This window comes from Plecotus auritus (genome assembly GCF_963455305.1).
Source record: "Plecotus auritus genome assembly, chromosome: 3".
Lineage (NCBI taxonomy): Eukaryota > Metazoa > Chordata > Mammalia > Chiroptera > Vespertilionidae > Plecotus > Plecotus auritus.
The window spans coordinates 208669848-208686145 of NC_137772.1; the positions used below are offsets into that span (position 1 = coordinate 208669848).

At 42.7% G+C, this 16298-nt stretch overlaps 1 protein-coding gene across 1 annotated transcript in view; it reads left to right on the top strand.

Annotated features, from left to right (window-relative positions):
- Positions 1 to 16298, top strand: part of CFAP54 (cilia and flagella associated protein 54) — a gene marked incomplete at both ends in the record, with an annotated part of 264389 nt that overhangs the window by 213084 nt on the left and 35007 nt on the right. Inside the window, 1 exon segment of the mRNA XM_080660197.1 lies at positions 61 to 231. Within this exon segment, the coding sequence (XP_080516323.1) occupies positions 61 to 231 (171 nt within the window).

Consider the following 16298-nt stretch of genomic DNA (forward strand, 5'->3'; position numbering starts at 1 on the left):
TTGAAATAGTGAATGAATTCATTACCAGCAATTAAACTGATGTTTTGGTTTGTTCCCCAGGGAGCTCGTGACAGTTCCATACATTCCATTTTATCATTAAAGTTGCTTTCCAGCCAAAGTACTGTGGAGTCGGTTTCATCAGATATGGCAATACAAACTTTAAACAAAGAACTTTACTTTCAGTGGTACATCCCTCCCCTGGAAAGACCTCAAAAGGAAGTAGAACCTATGGTAAGAAACATAATTACAAAGCTGAATCTTATATTTAGAGATAATGGTTAACTTTTAGAGTAGAGAATATCCTCTGATATAGATTAAAAAATATAGCAATATAGAAACTATCTTGTCTAATAGACTAAATCTGACGAAGAAAATCCTAGGAAAGTCTTCAAGCTGAGATCATTTTCCTTTTCCCTAATCTTAAAGGGAAATTTTCCAAGGTGTCACCATTATATAATGTTTGACTTTTTTTGTAATTACTCTTTATGACATTTAAGGAAATCTTTTTTTCTACTGACACTTTGCTAAGAATTTTTATCATGAATATTTTACTGTGTCTATTAAGTTGACTTTATGATTTTTGTCTTATAATATGTTAATGTATTTTTTTAAATGTTAAATCAACCTTGTGTTTCTGAGATAAACTTGAATTGGTCATAATGTATTAATTTTACTGGATTCAGTTTTTACTATGTTTTGTATTGGATTTTCGCCACTGTTTTCAAGAGTAATATTGGGCTATAAATGTTCCTTTTCATACTGTCCTTGTGAGATACTATTTTGCTTCAAGCTTTTGCTAGACTCATAAAATGAGTTGATAAATATAATCATGTTTTTCTCTTCCTGGTGAAATTTGTAGTAACCTTTTCTTAAAATATTTGATAAGAGCTCATCAGTAAAGCCATCTGTTCTTAGGGGTGTGTGTGTGTGTGTGTGTGTGTGTGTGTGTGTGTGTGTGTGTGTGTGTGTGTGAAAATATGACTAGTGATATAATTCTCACTAGGTTAGAGGTAGTTGTTAAGCACTAGTCTTTACTAATGTACTGGTTCAGAGTTGGTAACAGTTCTGTTCGGGACAATATCTGTCCTAATAATTAGTAACTATGCCAAACCTCTATTTATAGAACATTGAGGTTTTCTTTTTCTTCTGAGTTAGTTTTGTTTAAGTTGCTTTTTCCAGGAATTTCCCCATTTTATTTAAAATTTTTTCTCATTTTTAATCCATTATATTTGTAGTGAAGTGCCCCTTTTCACTTCTTACATTGGCTATTTGTGTACTTTTTCTTGATCATTGTCACCAAAGGTTTCTTATTGGTTAGTTTTATTTTATCAATCAATATATACTTCTACTTTACCTTCCTAACTACTGACTTCTTGAGATAGCTGTTTAGCTCAATATTCAGTCCTTTCTTTCCTAATATTTGCATTTTAAGGCCACAAATTTCTCTCTAAACTTTGCTTTGGCTTTATCCTACATATTTTTTATAGTATTATCATCATTCAGTTAAAAATCGTTTTTCAATTTCTGTGATTTCTTCTTTGACTGATGAACCATTTCAACACGTGTTTCTTAAATTCTGAACTACATGGAGTGTTTCTAGTTATCGTTTTTATTTTTTCCTAGATTATGTTGCTCTGAGGTAATAAAAAATGCTCTGTATGATTGATATTTGTTGAAACTTGCTTTTTCCTCCAGGAAAGAGTTTATTATGTAAATATTCCATTTCTCTTAGAAAGAATGTGGTACTCCTCAGTTGTTAAGACAGTTGTTCATATACATCTCAAAGGTCAGTTTGGCTAGCCTTGTTCAAATATTCTATATTCTTGCTGATTTTTATATTTTTGTTTGCCTTTTTATTTTTTTGAATCAATTGCTAAAAGAAGTATGTTTAAATCTCTCACAGTGATTGTTGTCATCTACTGTTTCCTTGTAGTTCTGTCAAATTTTGCTTTATACCTTCTGAGGGTGTATTCTTAGGCCCAGTCTGATTGCTAACTGTTATCTTCTAGATGAATTGAGAATGTTATCATTGTGAAGTGATTCATAGCCTTTTTGTAATAATGTAGATCTTTCCTCATAAACTCTGTTTTATTTGATGTTATTGGAGGAAAATAGCTTTCTTGTGGAGTTATTTTCAATGTATCTTTTTCCAACCTTTTACTTTCAACCCTTTTGTGTACTTGTGTTTTAATTTTGTTTTTAAATAAGAGGTATGCATTGGATATTTTTAAAGACAGTTTAACAATATTTTATTTTGACTGGAGATATTAATAGATTTACATTTAATGTAAATACTAATATTTTAAATCTACAATATTACTTTATGTTCTTACTTGTCTTAGCTTTTCTGTTTTTAATTTTCTTACTTCCTTTCTTTTGGATTGATTATCTTTTATCATTAATTCGTTACTATGTGAGTTTTGAAATTCTTTACTCCTTTTCTGTGCTTATAGTGGATACTGTCAGGACAACATACATACTTAACATAGTCTAAAGTTAATAAATGTTTTTACCCCTCTAATGGCTTATATGATACTAGAGGCCCGGTTCACGAAATTCATGCACTCGGACGGGGGGTCCCTCAGCCTGGACTTCACCCTCTCGCAGTCCAGGAGCCCTCAGGGGATGAAGACTTATGGCTTAGGCCCGCTCCCTATCCTACCACCGCTGCTGTGCTAGCCAGCCATGAGCCCAGCTTCTGGCTGAGCAGTGCTCCCTCTGTGAGAGCACACTGACCACCAGGGGACTGCTCCTGCATTGAGCATCTGCCCCCTGGTGGTCAGTGCATGTCATAGCGACCAGTGGTTCTGCTATTCAGTCAATTTGCATATTAGTCTTTTATTATATAGGATAATGTCTTATTATGGGCAAGGCCTCTAACTCAATTTTTTTTAGGTAGTTAAAGGGAGGGACAGAATTTTCACTTGAGCCTGAAGCTAAAATTACCCTTAGCTCAAAAATCTGCATACCACTGAGACACATCTTGGTGAGGCTCATTCTGAACCCCCACACTGTTCTATTATGTGTTTAAGTATTGGGAACCATCTTATCTCTTTAGTGAAAGGAACCTTTTGTTATGTTACAACTAGAGGCCCGGTGCACAAAATTTGTGCACGGGGGGGGGGGGGGGGTGGGTGGAGTGTCTCTCAGCCCAGCCTGCACCCTCTCCAATCTTGGACCCCTTGAAGGATGTCTGACTGTCATCCGGGCCTAAATGGGCAGTTGGACATCCCTTTCACAATCCAGGACTGCTGGCTCCCAACTGCTCGCCTGCCTGCCTTCCTGATTGCCCCTAACCACTTCTGCCTGCCTGCCAGCCGGATCACCCCCTTCGACTCCCCTGCCAGCCTGATTGATGCCTAACTGCTCCCCTGCCAGCCTGTTTGCCCCTAACTGCCCTCCCCTGCAGGTCTGGTCACATCCAACTGCTCTCCCCTGCAGGCCTGGGTCCCCCCCAACTGCCCTTCCCTGCAGGCCTGGTTGCCCCCAACTTCCCTCCTCTGCCGGCCTGGTCACCCCTAACTGCCCTCCCTGCAGCCTTGATCACCCCCAACTGCCCTCCCTTGCAGGCCTGGTCCCTCCCAACTGCCCTCCCCTGCTGGCCTGATTGCCCACAACTGCCCTCCCTTGCAGGTTTGGTCCCTCCCAACTGCCCTTCCCTGCTGGCCAGCTTGTGTCCACATGGGGGCAGCCATCTTGTGTGTTGGAGTGATGGTCAACTTGCATATTACTCTTTTATTAGGTAGGATAGAGGCCTGGTGCACGGGTGGGGGCCAGCTGGTTTGCTCTGAAGGGTGTTTCGGATCAGGGTGGGGGTTCCCTTGGGGCGTGGGGCAGCCTGGGTGAGGGGCCTGTGGTGGTTTTCAGGCCAGCCACACCCCTGGCAACCCAAGTGGAGGCCCTGGTATCTGGGATTTATTTATCTTCTATAATTGAAACTTTGTAGCCTTGAGTGGAGGCCTGGGCCAGCCAGGGAAATGGAGCTTGGCTTTCTCCATTGCCAGGGGCAACCCAAGCCTCCTGCTCGCTCTGTGGCTGCAGCCATCTTGGTTGGGTTAATTTGCATACTCACTCCTGATTGGCTGGTGGGCATGGCTTGTGGGTGTAGCAGAGTGATGGTTAATTTGCATATCACTCTTTTATTAGATAGGATGACTAACTTTATCTCATGAGTTGTTTTTTGGCTTCAAGCCTGTATCCAGTAACTTCATGCAGCAACTTCAGCTCTTTTGTTCAGTATTTACCTGGCATATCTTTTATTTTATTTTCTCTAAATCTTTCTAGATTTTTATGTATTAGATAGGAATAGCCCATGGACACAGACAATAGTCTGGCAAAGGCCTGGAAAGGGTGGGTGCAGGGTGGAGGAGATCAATGGGAAAAAAGAAAAACAAACTAAAACAAAGGGACATCTGTAATACTTTCAACAATAAAGATACATTTTAAATAAAGGAAAATATCTTAGTTGAAAAGAGTTTTATGTGAAATAATGTAAGTAATTGCTCTACACTGTACTTTGTATTCTCAACTCCTCTCAAAGAGATATTAATTGACCCTATGTTCACTGACTGCAGGACTGACATCCGCCACGCTGACCCAGCACTGACTGCCATGAGGGCTGTGATCAGACCCTGCTTTTCTCTCTGGGCCTGATCACAGCCCCCTCAGCAGTCAGTGCTGGCTCACTAAGGCGCCTGCAGCCTGGCAGTCCGTGCTGGGTTGCTAGGACTGACTTCCGCCATGCCAACCCAGCACTGACTGCCACGGGGGCTGCGATCAGACCCTGCTTTTCTCTCCCAGCCTCTCTCCGGGCCTGATCGCAGCCCCCTCAGCATTCAGTGCTGGGTCGACTGCAGGACTGACTTCCGGTGTTCATTCGAGCCTTCGGTTTTTTTGGACATTACGGACCCTGGCTCTTTACATATATAGATTACTGTGCATTTTTAACCCTAAACAATATTATTTTAAAGTTGTTTTATACAAGTTGTTTTCCTATATATTTTTCTACATATTCATTATTTGCTTTGCTTTCTTAATGTTTTCTTGCATTTTAGACATTCCATCTAGGATCTTTTTTCTTTATTTTTGTAGAAGTATGTACTGTGGATGTTCTTTGGTTGGGCTCTTCTGGAGGCAAACACTCTCAATTTTTGTTTGCCTGATAAATGTTATTGTTTTACATTTATTTGTGAAATAAGTTTTTATACAATAGAGAATTCAAGATTGGAAATTTATTTCAGTATATGGAAAATGTCATCTACTCTTTTATATTGCTGCTGTTGAGAATCAAACTGTTGTTGCTTTAAAAGTGTTCTGACTTCCTTCACTGGTTGTTATTGAATATTCTTTTTGTCTTTACACAGTTTGACTGGGAATAATTATTTATTTATTTTGCTCACATTAGTGTAATGGTTTAGAACACAGAGTCTGGCTTCCTCCAAATGGCCTGGATTTGAATTCCAGCTCTGTCACTTAATAATGTTTTGAACTTCAGCATATTAGTTAACTTTTCTTAGCATGGTTACCTTCATCTGTAATTTAGAGATAACTGTATAAACACCTAACCTTAATAAATAGTAATTGTCATTTATTATATAAAATTATTTTGCTGTTTTAAAGTTTGACAACTTCAAATATTTATGTAATACACTTGCTAAACATTATTTAAAAGCACCTTTTAAAGATTAGCAACGATATCTCTTTATAGATTGTTTAGCTACCTACCTTGTGCAGAAAAGAGAGTAAACTGTGCCTAAGCAGCAAAATTAAAGTTCATAGCAAATTGGCGGAAAAAAACCTTAGTTTGCCTGTAAATATTATTTACAAATTTGTATCACATATGTAACTCCTTATTTTAATATTTATTATCTTTACCTTTTTCGATATCTATGTCCATATGCATGACTACACATTTGCAATAGAGCTAATGGAGGGGCAGGAGGAGAGGGAGGCACGTGTTGGAGAGCAAGGTCAATATCAGTCCTTGAACTCTGGGAGATTGAACAGTGATTCAGATTCTAGGAATGTCTTGAAGAGAGGTCAAGCTTTTAAAAATGGAGCAGTTGGTCACTACAGTCTTTTACAGAGGAACTTTCTAAGACAGAATTCCTTTTATTGCTTTGCTCTCTAAGAAGAGCCTCAGGCTTTTCCCCATAAAAACTCGGCTGCATAAGTTTTGCCCTGTTTAGCATTTTTATTTGTTTTTTGTCTCCTGCATTGGCCTATTTCTGCATTTCTCAGCTCTTGAGTGCTGTCCCCTCTAGCGGCGCCTCTGGGTAGCTTCTGCTGCTCCTTTGACTCCTGTGACTCCTGTTAGGTTGCGAACCTCCTGGGCTTACCTCTCTTTGCTCTCTAGCACCCTTTCCCAGTTAGCACCCCCACCCCCCATTCTGCTTCCTCAGGCTGGAAACCCTGCTAATTCTTGGTAAATTACATATTTCTTCTTACTAATACAAAAAGAGAGGCTTTAAGATACCACTTCCAGGAACATTTAAAGCTATTTCTCACATTTTGAAAGTACTTGCCTTTCCACCCCATTCCAAGTCAAATCTTTGCCAGATATCCCATATAAATTTTGAAATAATAAATCTATCATCTGTTTTGAGAAATTTAGTGCCGTCGTTTTCAGATCATAGTTCCGAGAATACCCCTGGGTCATGGAGTCACTATGGTGGGTGCTGAGTGGTAATTTTTAAAAAGGAGATTAGATACAAGAAAAAAATATCATCATGCACCACATACAGTAAGTGAAAATGTTTTCTGAAACTGTTGTCTCATGATGGACATGTTAAAATAGGAAATGTCTTAGGTCACTCTTCAGCATATGCCAGAATTTATTTATTTGCTGGCAAGAGAACCAACAACGTGATAAGAGTACATCCATTTGTAGTGGGCATGGAAAGAGAGAGAGTACATAGTTGGGAAGCAGAATGTTTACTCAAGCAGCTGGCTTTTTAAAAATGAGGAAGAAAGTACCAACTATAAACTTCATTTCACAAGGTCATAGAAATATCACACCCATAGCCATCTGGAACAGGATGATCTGAGAAGTTAATGCTAAGACTACATCTGTGGCTCATAATTAGAACAACACGGTTTCACCCATCAACAGCCATGTCTGACAATTAACATGGAAGCACGAACTGGGGTAAACAGAGATTAGAAGCAGAGCACCAAGTAACAAATTCTGATTGAAACAGGTGGCTTGAGTGATTTTCTTAAGCCACAAGCAAAGACTCAGAACATACAGTTTTCCCATTTCTTCGTTCAGGGACTTTTTTTTCCCCTTTGACAATTAGTACGTATCTCTTGGGCCATGATAAAAGATGTAGTTGCTGCCATAAATCTCAGCCAAAAAAAAAAAAAAATCAGGAAATACTGACTTGGGTAGGCTAGATCTTCTCGGTCCTAAGATTCTATCTTTTTGGAAGGTAACACTGAAATTTGTTTGACTATTCAAATACTGGTTTACTCAAGCATACATCTACTGCTCATTTTAATAGGCCTTTGGTTTCATGTTGAATAACTGGCTGAAGCTCCTGAAACCCACAAGGTAATAGCACTAGTGAACACTTACTATGTTCCAAGCACTTTACTTATTATTAGCTTCATAACAACTCTCTGGGGTAGATTCTGTCTATCATTAGCCCCATTTTACACAAGAGGAAACTGAGACAAAGGATGGAGGAATGCCAGTTGGCATGCAGTCAGGACTGGAGCAGTCTGACTCCAAGTCTGCATTCTTAAGTGTGGTGCTGTGTGGAGTCTTCAGACAATGGTCTGGCTGCAGGCACGTGTAGCCTCTGGGAAGGATGGTAATGGAAATTAATATCTGACTTTGAGCTTTGGACTTTCCAGGGACTTAGACAGTCATTGGACAACACAACAAGTTAACATCGCTTATAATTCATCTTCTCAATCCACTTCAGTTTACCTACCACACTGAAGCAGAAATGCCTGTGGGAACTACGGATGCTGGTGGCAGCAGAGTAGAAATCCTGGGACTGGGGATCTAGATAATAAAAGCCTAAGCGACCATTACAGTGGAACAACCAGAACGACCAGTCGCTATGATGCGCACTGACCACCAGGGGCAGATGCTCAATGCAGGAGCTGCCCCCCTGGTGGTCAGTGCACTTCCACAGGGGCAGTGCTGCTCAGCCAGAAGCCGGGCTCACAGCTGGCGAGTGCAGCGGCGATGGCAGGAGCCTCTCCCTCCTCTGCAGCAGCGCTTAAGGAGCAGTGAGCCGAGCAGTAAAGAGCAAGCAGGTAGGTGGTAAGGAGCAAGGGATCCCATATTGCGAGAGGGATATCCGACTGCTGGCTTAGGCCTGATCCCCAGGGGGATCAGGACATCCTGGGGATCGGGCCTAAGCTGGCAGTTGGACATCCCTCAAAGGGTCCCAAACTGCAAGTGGGCACAGGCTGGGCTGAGGAACCAACACCCCCCCCCCACCCCAGTGCATGAATTTCATGCCCTATGCCTCTAGTTTCAATATGAAATTTTTAGATAATTCAGAGGGCTAAATATTTCATACCATGATAACTTATAGTTAAGTTTATAACTTCTTAAGTATGAGGGTAGAAATTATCTGATCCTATTTGACAAAATTAGTAGAATATAGTAAAACCACATTGTAAGCTCTTCACTAGAACTTTGATATAAACGAAGCATCTTTTGATCAATTTCAGTATTTTCTAGAGACAGACACCAGAAAGACTTCCAGGGACTGTCATTTTCATGAACCTCCCAGACATGGGCTTTTAAAAACACACACACACACACACAAAGAAACACAGCAACAATGAAAAAAATGGCTGATATAAGTCAGAGAGATGTACAGCTAGAGCTTAGCCTTGAAAAGATATGACTTGTCCTAGCTGGTTTGGCTCCATGGATAGAGCATTGGCCTGCGGACTGAAGGTTCCAGGTTCGATTCCAGTCAAGGACACATGCCTGGGTTATGGACTCAATCCCCATTAGAAGGGTGTGCAGGAGTTATCTGATCAATGATTCTCTCATCATTGATGTTTCTCTCTCTCTCTCTCCCTCTCCCTTCCTCTCTGAAATCAATAAAAATATTTAAAAAATAAAATAATAAAAAGACATGACCACGACCAAAAGTTTGATTGCCTGCCCAAATTTGTCTCAAGATGACCCCTTAGGATTTTTAGCTTTGTTCTACCTTATCTCACTGTTTTGAGCATCCAGAGTTCCTAGGAGGATGCTTATATAGTAGGATACACTGGAAACCTTCTCTAACTTCTCTTGGTATCACCCAAGTCAAATGTCAGATCTGAAAAGAAACTAAGAGAGCATGAACTTAATTCAACATTCTCATTTTACAGGTCATGAAGCAAAGGCCCATATAAGCTGAGCAACAATGCCACAACTCAGTGACAATAGGAACGGTAGCCTAAGTCCTCTAATTCTTAATATTGATTTCTTTATAACACACATCTAATTCAATTACTAACTAAGCAAAAAATGCTGGCAGGATGGCACAGGCTGGCCCACAGTGTGTTTCAGACCCTAGGACAGGACTGGATTAATTATTAGCACATGTCATTCAGGCTTGGCCAATGGCCAATAGCATCACTACAGGCCCTTGAGATGCTAATAGGGTTGCAACAGATAGATTGACACAGGAAGTAAAAAGACCTAAAATGTGTGACAAAAGGTCATAATTTTAATGTTTAATCCCTTGTTTTTTTAGGCATAAACTTTTAGGTTGAAAATTATTTCCCTTCAAATGTGGGAGGCATTGCTCTGCTGTGTCTGGCAATCCTGCATTGCTACCAAGAAGTCTGATCCATCCTGATTTCTAGTTCTTTGACTTTTTTCCTCGGGAAGATCCCCAGAGCTTCTGAAATCTCATGATGTGCCTGGGTATGGGTCTTTCATCCATTGTGCTAAATAGTTTGGGTGCGCCTTTCAATCTTGAAAGTATATTCTTCAGTTAATGGAGATTTTTTTTCTTTGATAATTTTCTCAATCTGATTATATCTATACCTTCTGGAATTTCTCTTGAGATTGAGTGTTTTCTCATACTCCCTATTTATGTTTTTAAATGTAGGTTTACTTTATATTCTTCCAATCTTTTATTGATTATTAAGTTGTTATTATTATATATATTTTTTTAATTTTAAGAGCTCTTTCTCATCTCTTTTATTGCTTCATGTTAATAGCACTGTGCTCTTGTTTCAAGATGCAATATTGTCTTTCTTCTCTCTGAGGAAATTAATTATGGTTCCATTGAAGTTTTCTTCTGCCCTCTGTCTTATAACTGATTCTCCAAGTTCCTTTTCATTTCACATCTAGTGACTATTGGCTATCCATTCGTGTGTGGAGACACTGAGAAGCATGTCGGGTCAGGCTTAATGATCTATAAGCCTCATTGCAGGGTAATTGCAGTACCCAGTAGTTTCACTGGAGGATGCTGAAATTTCAGTCTCTGTAGGTCTTTTCTCTTTGGTCAATTTCCTGTAAGAGGATTTTTAAAGACTCTTGTCTGGTTTCATACATTCTGGGAAGGGGCTGGAGTGGGGGAAGGGGATCTCTCTTGTTCAGAATACAGGTTTTCACTTAATTCCATTGTTCTCCAGTTCAGCACTCACTCATGTACCTAATATTCCTGAGCATAGATCTTTTATGATTTAACCTCAGCAGAGAGCAAAATGGAAGAGGTTCAGCTAGCAGGGAGGAAACTAGGGAAGGAGAAGGGGGGAGTCTCCTGGTATCATGGACTCAGAAAAGGGGTGGGAAGGCGGTTGTCTAACATCTCTGATGCCTCCAATCCCCATGCTTGTCATTGGCGACCCCTCCAAAGGCAGTTTTGACACAGCCTTTCCCCTCTGCTAAGTCAGCTACGCTCTTCCAAGTGCTTTCCATCATTCCAAGTGTTAACATCTTATCTGCCTCACCTCTTCACTTATTTTTTCTGGCTTTGTGGATTTATGCCTTAAAAAAATCTCTTTACTCTTATTTTAGTTTGATTTGTGAGGAAGCAGAGATAAAAGCAAGTACTTAATTAGTCCATTTGGTCTGGAAGCTCTGGGCCTCAACTTACCTCTAAAATGAGAGACGTAGAAGCAGACCATTTCTAAGGTTCTATGAATCTCAAATTCTATGAACCCATGACTGTAAACAAGTGCTGTATTGTGTAGGACTGATTCTAAGAATTGTCAGAATTCAAACAACAGGAAAACTACTGGATCCTGAATCAATAGAAGTTTCATCTTAAAAGTGGGGAATAGGGAGAAACCAAGGTGGTGGCATAGGTAAACACCTAAACTGCTGCCTCACACAACAATTTCAAAACTACAACTAAAAGACAAAACGGACATCATCCAGAACCACAGGAAGGCTGGCTGAGTGGAAATTCTACAACTAGAAGGAAAGAGAAAAGCACACTGAGATTCAGAGGAACTGTGGAAGGCAGAGGTACCGAGGTGCGTGCGCAGAAAGGGCGGGCAACTGAGTGTGCGGCTGGCTTTCTCAAGCAGGAGGGAGACAAAAGCTCTCGACTGCACTGAACTCCAGTTCTGGGCGTGACTCTGGGGACCCAGACTCATTCGGGGAGAAATTGGACTGTCTGGCAGCGGGCGGAACACAAGGGCGGCTTTCTCTCAGAGGTGCTTGCAGCGATTACCATGGGACACTGAAACACAGGGGCCTCTTAGGGCAGGGCTGATGGGAAACCAATGCTGTCTGCTCCGCCCTGAGACTCCACCCCATTCAAGCTGAGCACAGAGGCTTTTGCAAGTCTTCTCCCATAAGGGGGTCTCCAGCAAGAAGTTCTCCCAGCGTAGACACAGCTGATCCTCACAGCCAATTGGCCTGGAGGTCAATTCCTCCCAGTGATACCAACAACCATCAAGGCTTAACTACAACAAGACTGTGCACACAGCCTACAAAGGGGTGCACCAAGAGTGTCCACCTCAGGTAACTGGGGAGGCTGAGCCACTGTGCCCTAGAGGACACCTACCACACAAAGCCACTCTATCAACTCAGGGAAGCAGCAAAAATGCAGAGACAAATAAACAGGTCACAAATGAAAGAAATAGAGGAAAGCAAACTACTGGATATAGAATTCAAAACCACGGTTATAAGGTTTTTCAATAATTTTCTAGAAAAGGCCAATAAATTTAGTGAGACCCTCGAGGATATGAAAAAGGACCAACTAGAAATTAAGCATACACTGACTGAAATAAAAAATATTATACAGAGATCTAACAGCAGACTAGAGGATTGCAAGAATCAAGTCAAAGATTTGAAATACAAAGAAGCAAAAAACATCCAACTGGAAAAGCAAAAAGAAAAAGAATCCAAAAATATGAAGATAGTGTAAGGAGCCTCTGGGACAACTTCAAGCGTACCAACATCTGAATTATGGGGGTGTCAGAAGAAGGGAGAGAGCAAGATACTGAAAAGCTATTTGAAGAAATAATGACAGAAAACTTCCCCCACCTGGTGAAAGAAATAGACTTACAAGTCCAGGAAGCACACAGAACCCCAAACAAAAGGAATCCAAAGAGGACCACACCAAGACACATCATAATTAAAATGCCAAGAGCAAAAGACAAAGAGAGAATATTAAAAGCAGCAAGAGAAAAACAGTTAGTTACCTACAAGGGAGCACCTATACGATTGTCAGCTGATTTCTCAACAGAAACTATGCAGGCCAGATGGGAGTGGCAAGAAATATTCAATGTGATGAATAGCAAGAACCTACAACCAAGATTACTCTACCCAGCAAAGCTATCATTCAGAATTGAAGGGTAGATAAAGAGCTTCACAGATAAGAAAAAGCTAAAGGAGTTCATCACCACCAAACCAGTATTATATGAAATGCTGAAAGGTATTCTTTAAGAAGAGGAAGAAGAAGAAAAAGGTAAAGATAAAAATTATGAACAACAAATACTTATCTATTAACAAGTGAATCTAAAAATCAAGTGAATAAAAAAATCTGGCGGAAGGGGCGGAGGTGGGATGGGAAAAAAAAAATCTGGCGAACAGAATAAACTGGTGAATATAATAGAATCAGGGGCATAGAAAGGGAGTGTACTGACAATTCTCGGGGGGAAAAGGGGTGTGGGGGGTGCAGGAAGAGACTGAACAAAAATCGTACACCTATGGATGAGGACAGTGGGGAGGGGTGTAAGGGCAGAGGGTGGGGTGGGAACTGGGTGGAGGGGAGCTATGGGGGAAAAAAGAGGAACAATTATAATAATCTGATCATTAAAATTTATTAAATTTAAAAAAAATAAAAATAAATAAAGGTGGGGACTGGAACATCGTGTGTGTTGAATAAATGGAGCGAAGAGTAAGGGAACAGCATGAGTGGATACAGAGAAGCAGCTATGACTGCTATGGGAATGAACAGTTTGAGAAGTACCAAGAAACAGAGTTATCTATTCACCAGGTGGACGTTTAGAACTTGCTGTAGAGGGCTCTCAAAGGCTGAATTTATTTATTTATTTATTTTTTCTTAAAATATATTTTATTGATTTTTTACAGAGAGGAAGGGAGAGGGATAGAGAGCTAGAAACATCGATGAGAGAGAAACATCGATCAGCTGCCTCCTGCACACCCCCCACTGGGGACGTGCCCGCAACCAAGGTACATGCCCTTGACCGGAATCGAACCTGGGACCCTTCAGTCTGCAGGCCGACGCTCTATCCACTGAGCCAAACCGGTTTCGGCACAAAGGCTGAATTTAAACTTACCTGCAGTAGGAAATGTCACTCTTTAATCATCTTAGCTAATAATAGACAAACATGTAAATTGACCGTACCTCCGCTACGCCCTAGCCAATCAGAGTGAGTATACAGATTAATCCAACAAAGAGGTGGTTAATTTGCATACATAGGCCCCAGCGCCTGGGTCCCGGGAACATCCTGGCACCCAGGTCACTTTGAGGTAGGCCCCAGCGTGGGCCCTGAGCAGCCTAGGAAGGGCCTGAGCCAGAGGGCTCATGGGCAAGGCCAAGCCTGCGATCAGAGCCGAGGGGGCAGGGGTGGAGCCAGTGATAGGAGGGAGCTGGGGGGCTTTAGGCCTGGGCAGGGGCGGAGCTGGCGATCGCAGGGAACTAGGGGTCCCTTGCCCAGGCCAAAAGCCTCAGCCAGAGGCTTTAGGCCTGGGCAGGGCCTAGCCGGTGATTGGTGTGAACTACAGAGGAAACACCTTTTCTGACTGCTCATTGGCTAAGCTTCCTGTATGCCACTGGTAATATTCTTAGTAACTTGGGTAATAAGAATCCAAAAAGGTGATCTAGGTTTTTTCCACCACACTTCTGGAGAAAAAAAAGAAGGTCCACTGCTGTAGGGCTAAGAAATGTCATATCCTGCCCTAGCCGGTTTGGCTCAGTGGATAATGCCTTGGCCTGCTGACTGCAGGGTCTGGGTTCAATTCTGATCAAGGGCATGTACCTAGGTTGCAGGCTCCTCCCTGGCCAGGGCCCAGGTCAGGGCTCATGCAGGAGGCAACCAAGCAAAGTGTTCCTCTCACTTTGATGTTTCTCTCTGTCTTTCCCTTTCTCTTCCACATTCTTTAAAAGTCAATGGAAACATATCCTCAGGTGAGGATAAAAAAATATATAAAGAAAGAAATGTCATATCCTATGAAAGACACATCTTGAAAATGCCTAAAGAAAGCTGTCATTTTTTCATGGTGAAGGGACTGGAGTCTGTGTTGATGAAAACACCTTGGAGGCTGCAGTGGCTAGCAGTGGCTGCAGCAGCGGGGTAATGGGGCTGGTGCCTTCCCCTGATCAGCACAGTCACCTCCCACAAAGGGAGGCCAGACTGCGGCTTAGGCTTGCTCCCCCTGGGGAGCGGGCCTAAGCCGTCAGTAGGACATCCCCTGAGGGCTCCCAGTCTGTGAGAGGGGGAAGGTTGGGCTGAGGGACCCCTCACCCCCAGTGCACGAATTTCGTGCACCGGGCCCCTAGTAATATAATGTTAGTACCAAATAGCATTTCTTTTCATCTCATAACTTTTGCACAGTTCTTGTTCATATAATTTCTTCTTAAAGTGAATTGAAAGAAAGGCCTTTTTTCTCTTTCAAAGAAACACTTTTTAATATATTTTTTTATTGATTTCAGAGAGGAAGGGAGAGGGAGAAAGAACTGGAAACATCAATGATGAGAGAGAATCATTGATTGGCTGCCTCCTGCATGCCCCCTACTGGGGACAAGCCCACAACCCAGGCATGTGCCCTTGACCGGAATGGAACCCAGGATCCTTCAGTCCATAGGCCGATGCTCTATCCACTGAGTCAAACTGGCTAGAGCTAAAGAAACACTTTTTTTAAAGGTTAACTAGAAGCCCAGTGTATGAATTCGACCATGGGTGGGGTCCAGCCGGCCTGGCCCCAATTGGGGCAGATTGGGGCCAAGCCTGTCAGGAGGAGGAGATGGCGGAATGTTGGCTGGCCAGCCCGCCCTGATCAGGGCGATCAGGGCCTGGGGGGGGAGGGGCCATGGGCGATTGGCTGGTGGGGCCCACCCCCGATTGGAATGGGGGGTCAGCAGCAGGGGGAGGGTTCATGGGAGGTTGGCCAGCCAGCCCCACCCCCGGTTGGTGTTTGGGGAAGCGATCGGGGGCAGAGCTGGCTGGGGGGAGGAGCAGTGGGCCAGTCAGGGTGGTGGGGGCCTGTAAGGGGTGGGGCCGGCCTGGGGGAGGGACCGAAGGCAGTTGGCTGGCAGGCCCCACCCCCTGATTGGGCCGGTTCGCTGTCCACAGTGGGCGTCATAGTGACTGGTCTTTCTGGTTGTTCCAGTGTTCTGGTTGCTGGCTTTATATATATATACTAGAGGCCCGGTGCACGAAATTCGTGCACAGGAAGGGGGTCCCCTCAGCTCAGCCTGCACTCTCTCCAATCTGGGACCCCTCAGGACCTCTAGCTCCTAACTGCTCACCTGCCTGCCAGCCTGATCCCCCTAACTGCTCTCCCCTGACAGCCTGTTCGCCCTAACTGCTCTCCCCTGCCTGCCTGATCGCCTCTAACCTCCTCTGCCTTGGCCCCGCCAACATGGCTTTGTCAGGAAGGATGTCCGGAAGGACATACAGAAGGTCATCAGGAAGATGTTCAGTCTAATTAGCATATTACCCTTTTATTAGTATAGATGCCACCTTGTCCTAAAAATGCAGGTGGTTCCCAGGTTTTCCTGTCGTGGAAGGGGAGCCCACAGTAGCATCCTGGGTTCTGACCAGGGCTTATGCGCTTGTGCTTTATCTCAGCAGATGAGATTCCTAGAAGAAGGCTCTTGGATGTACCTTGAACATTTCTATCGAAT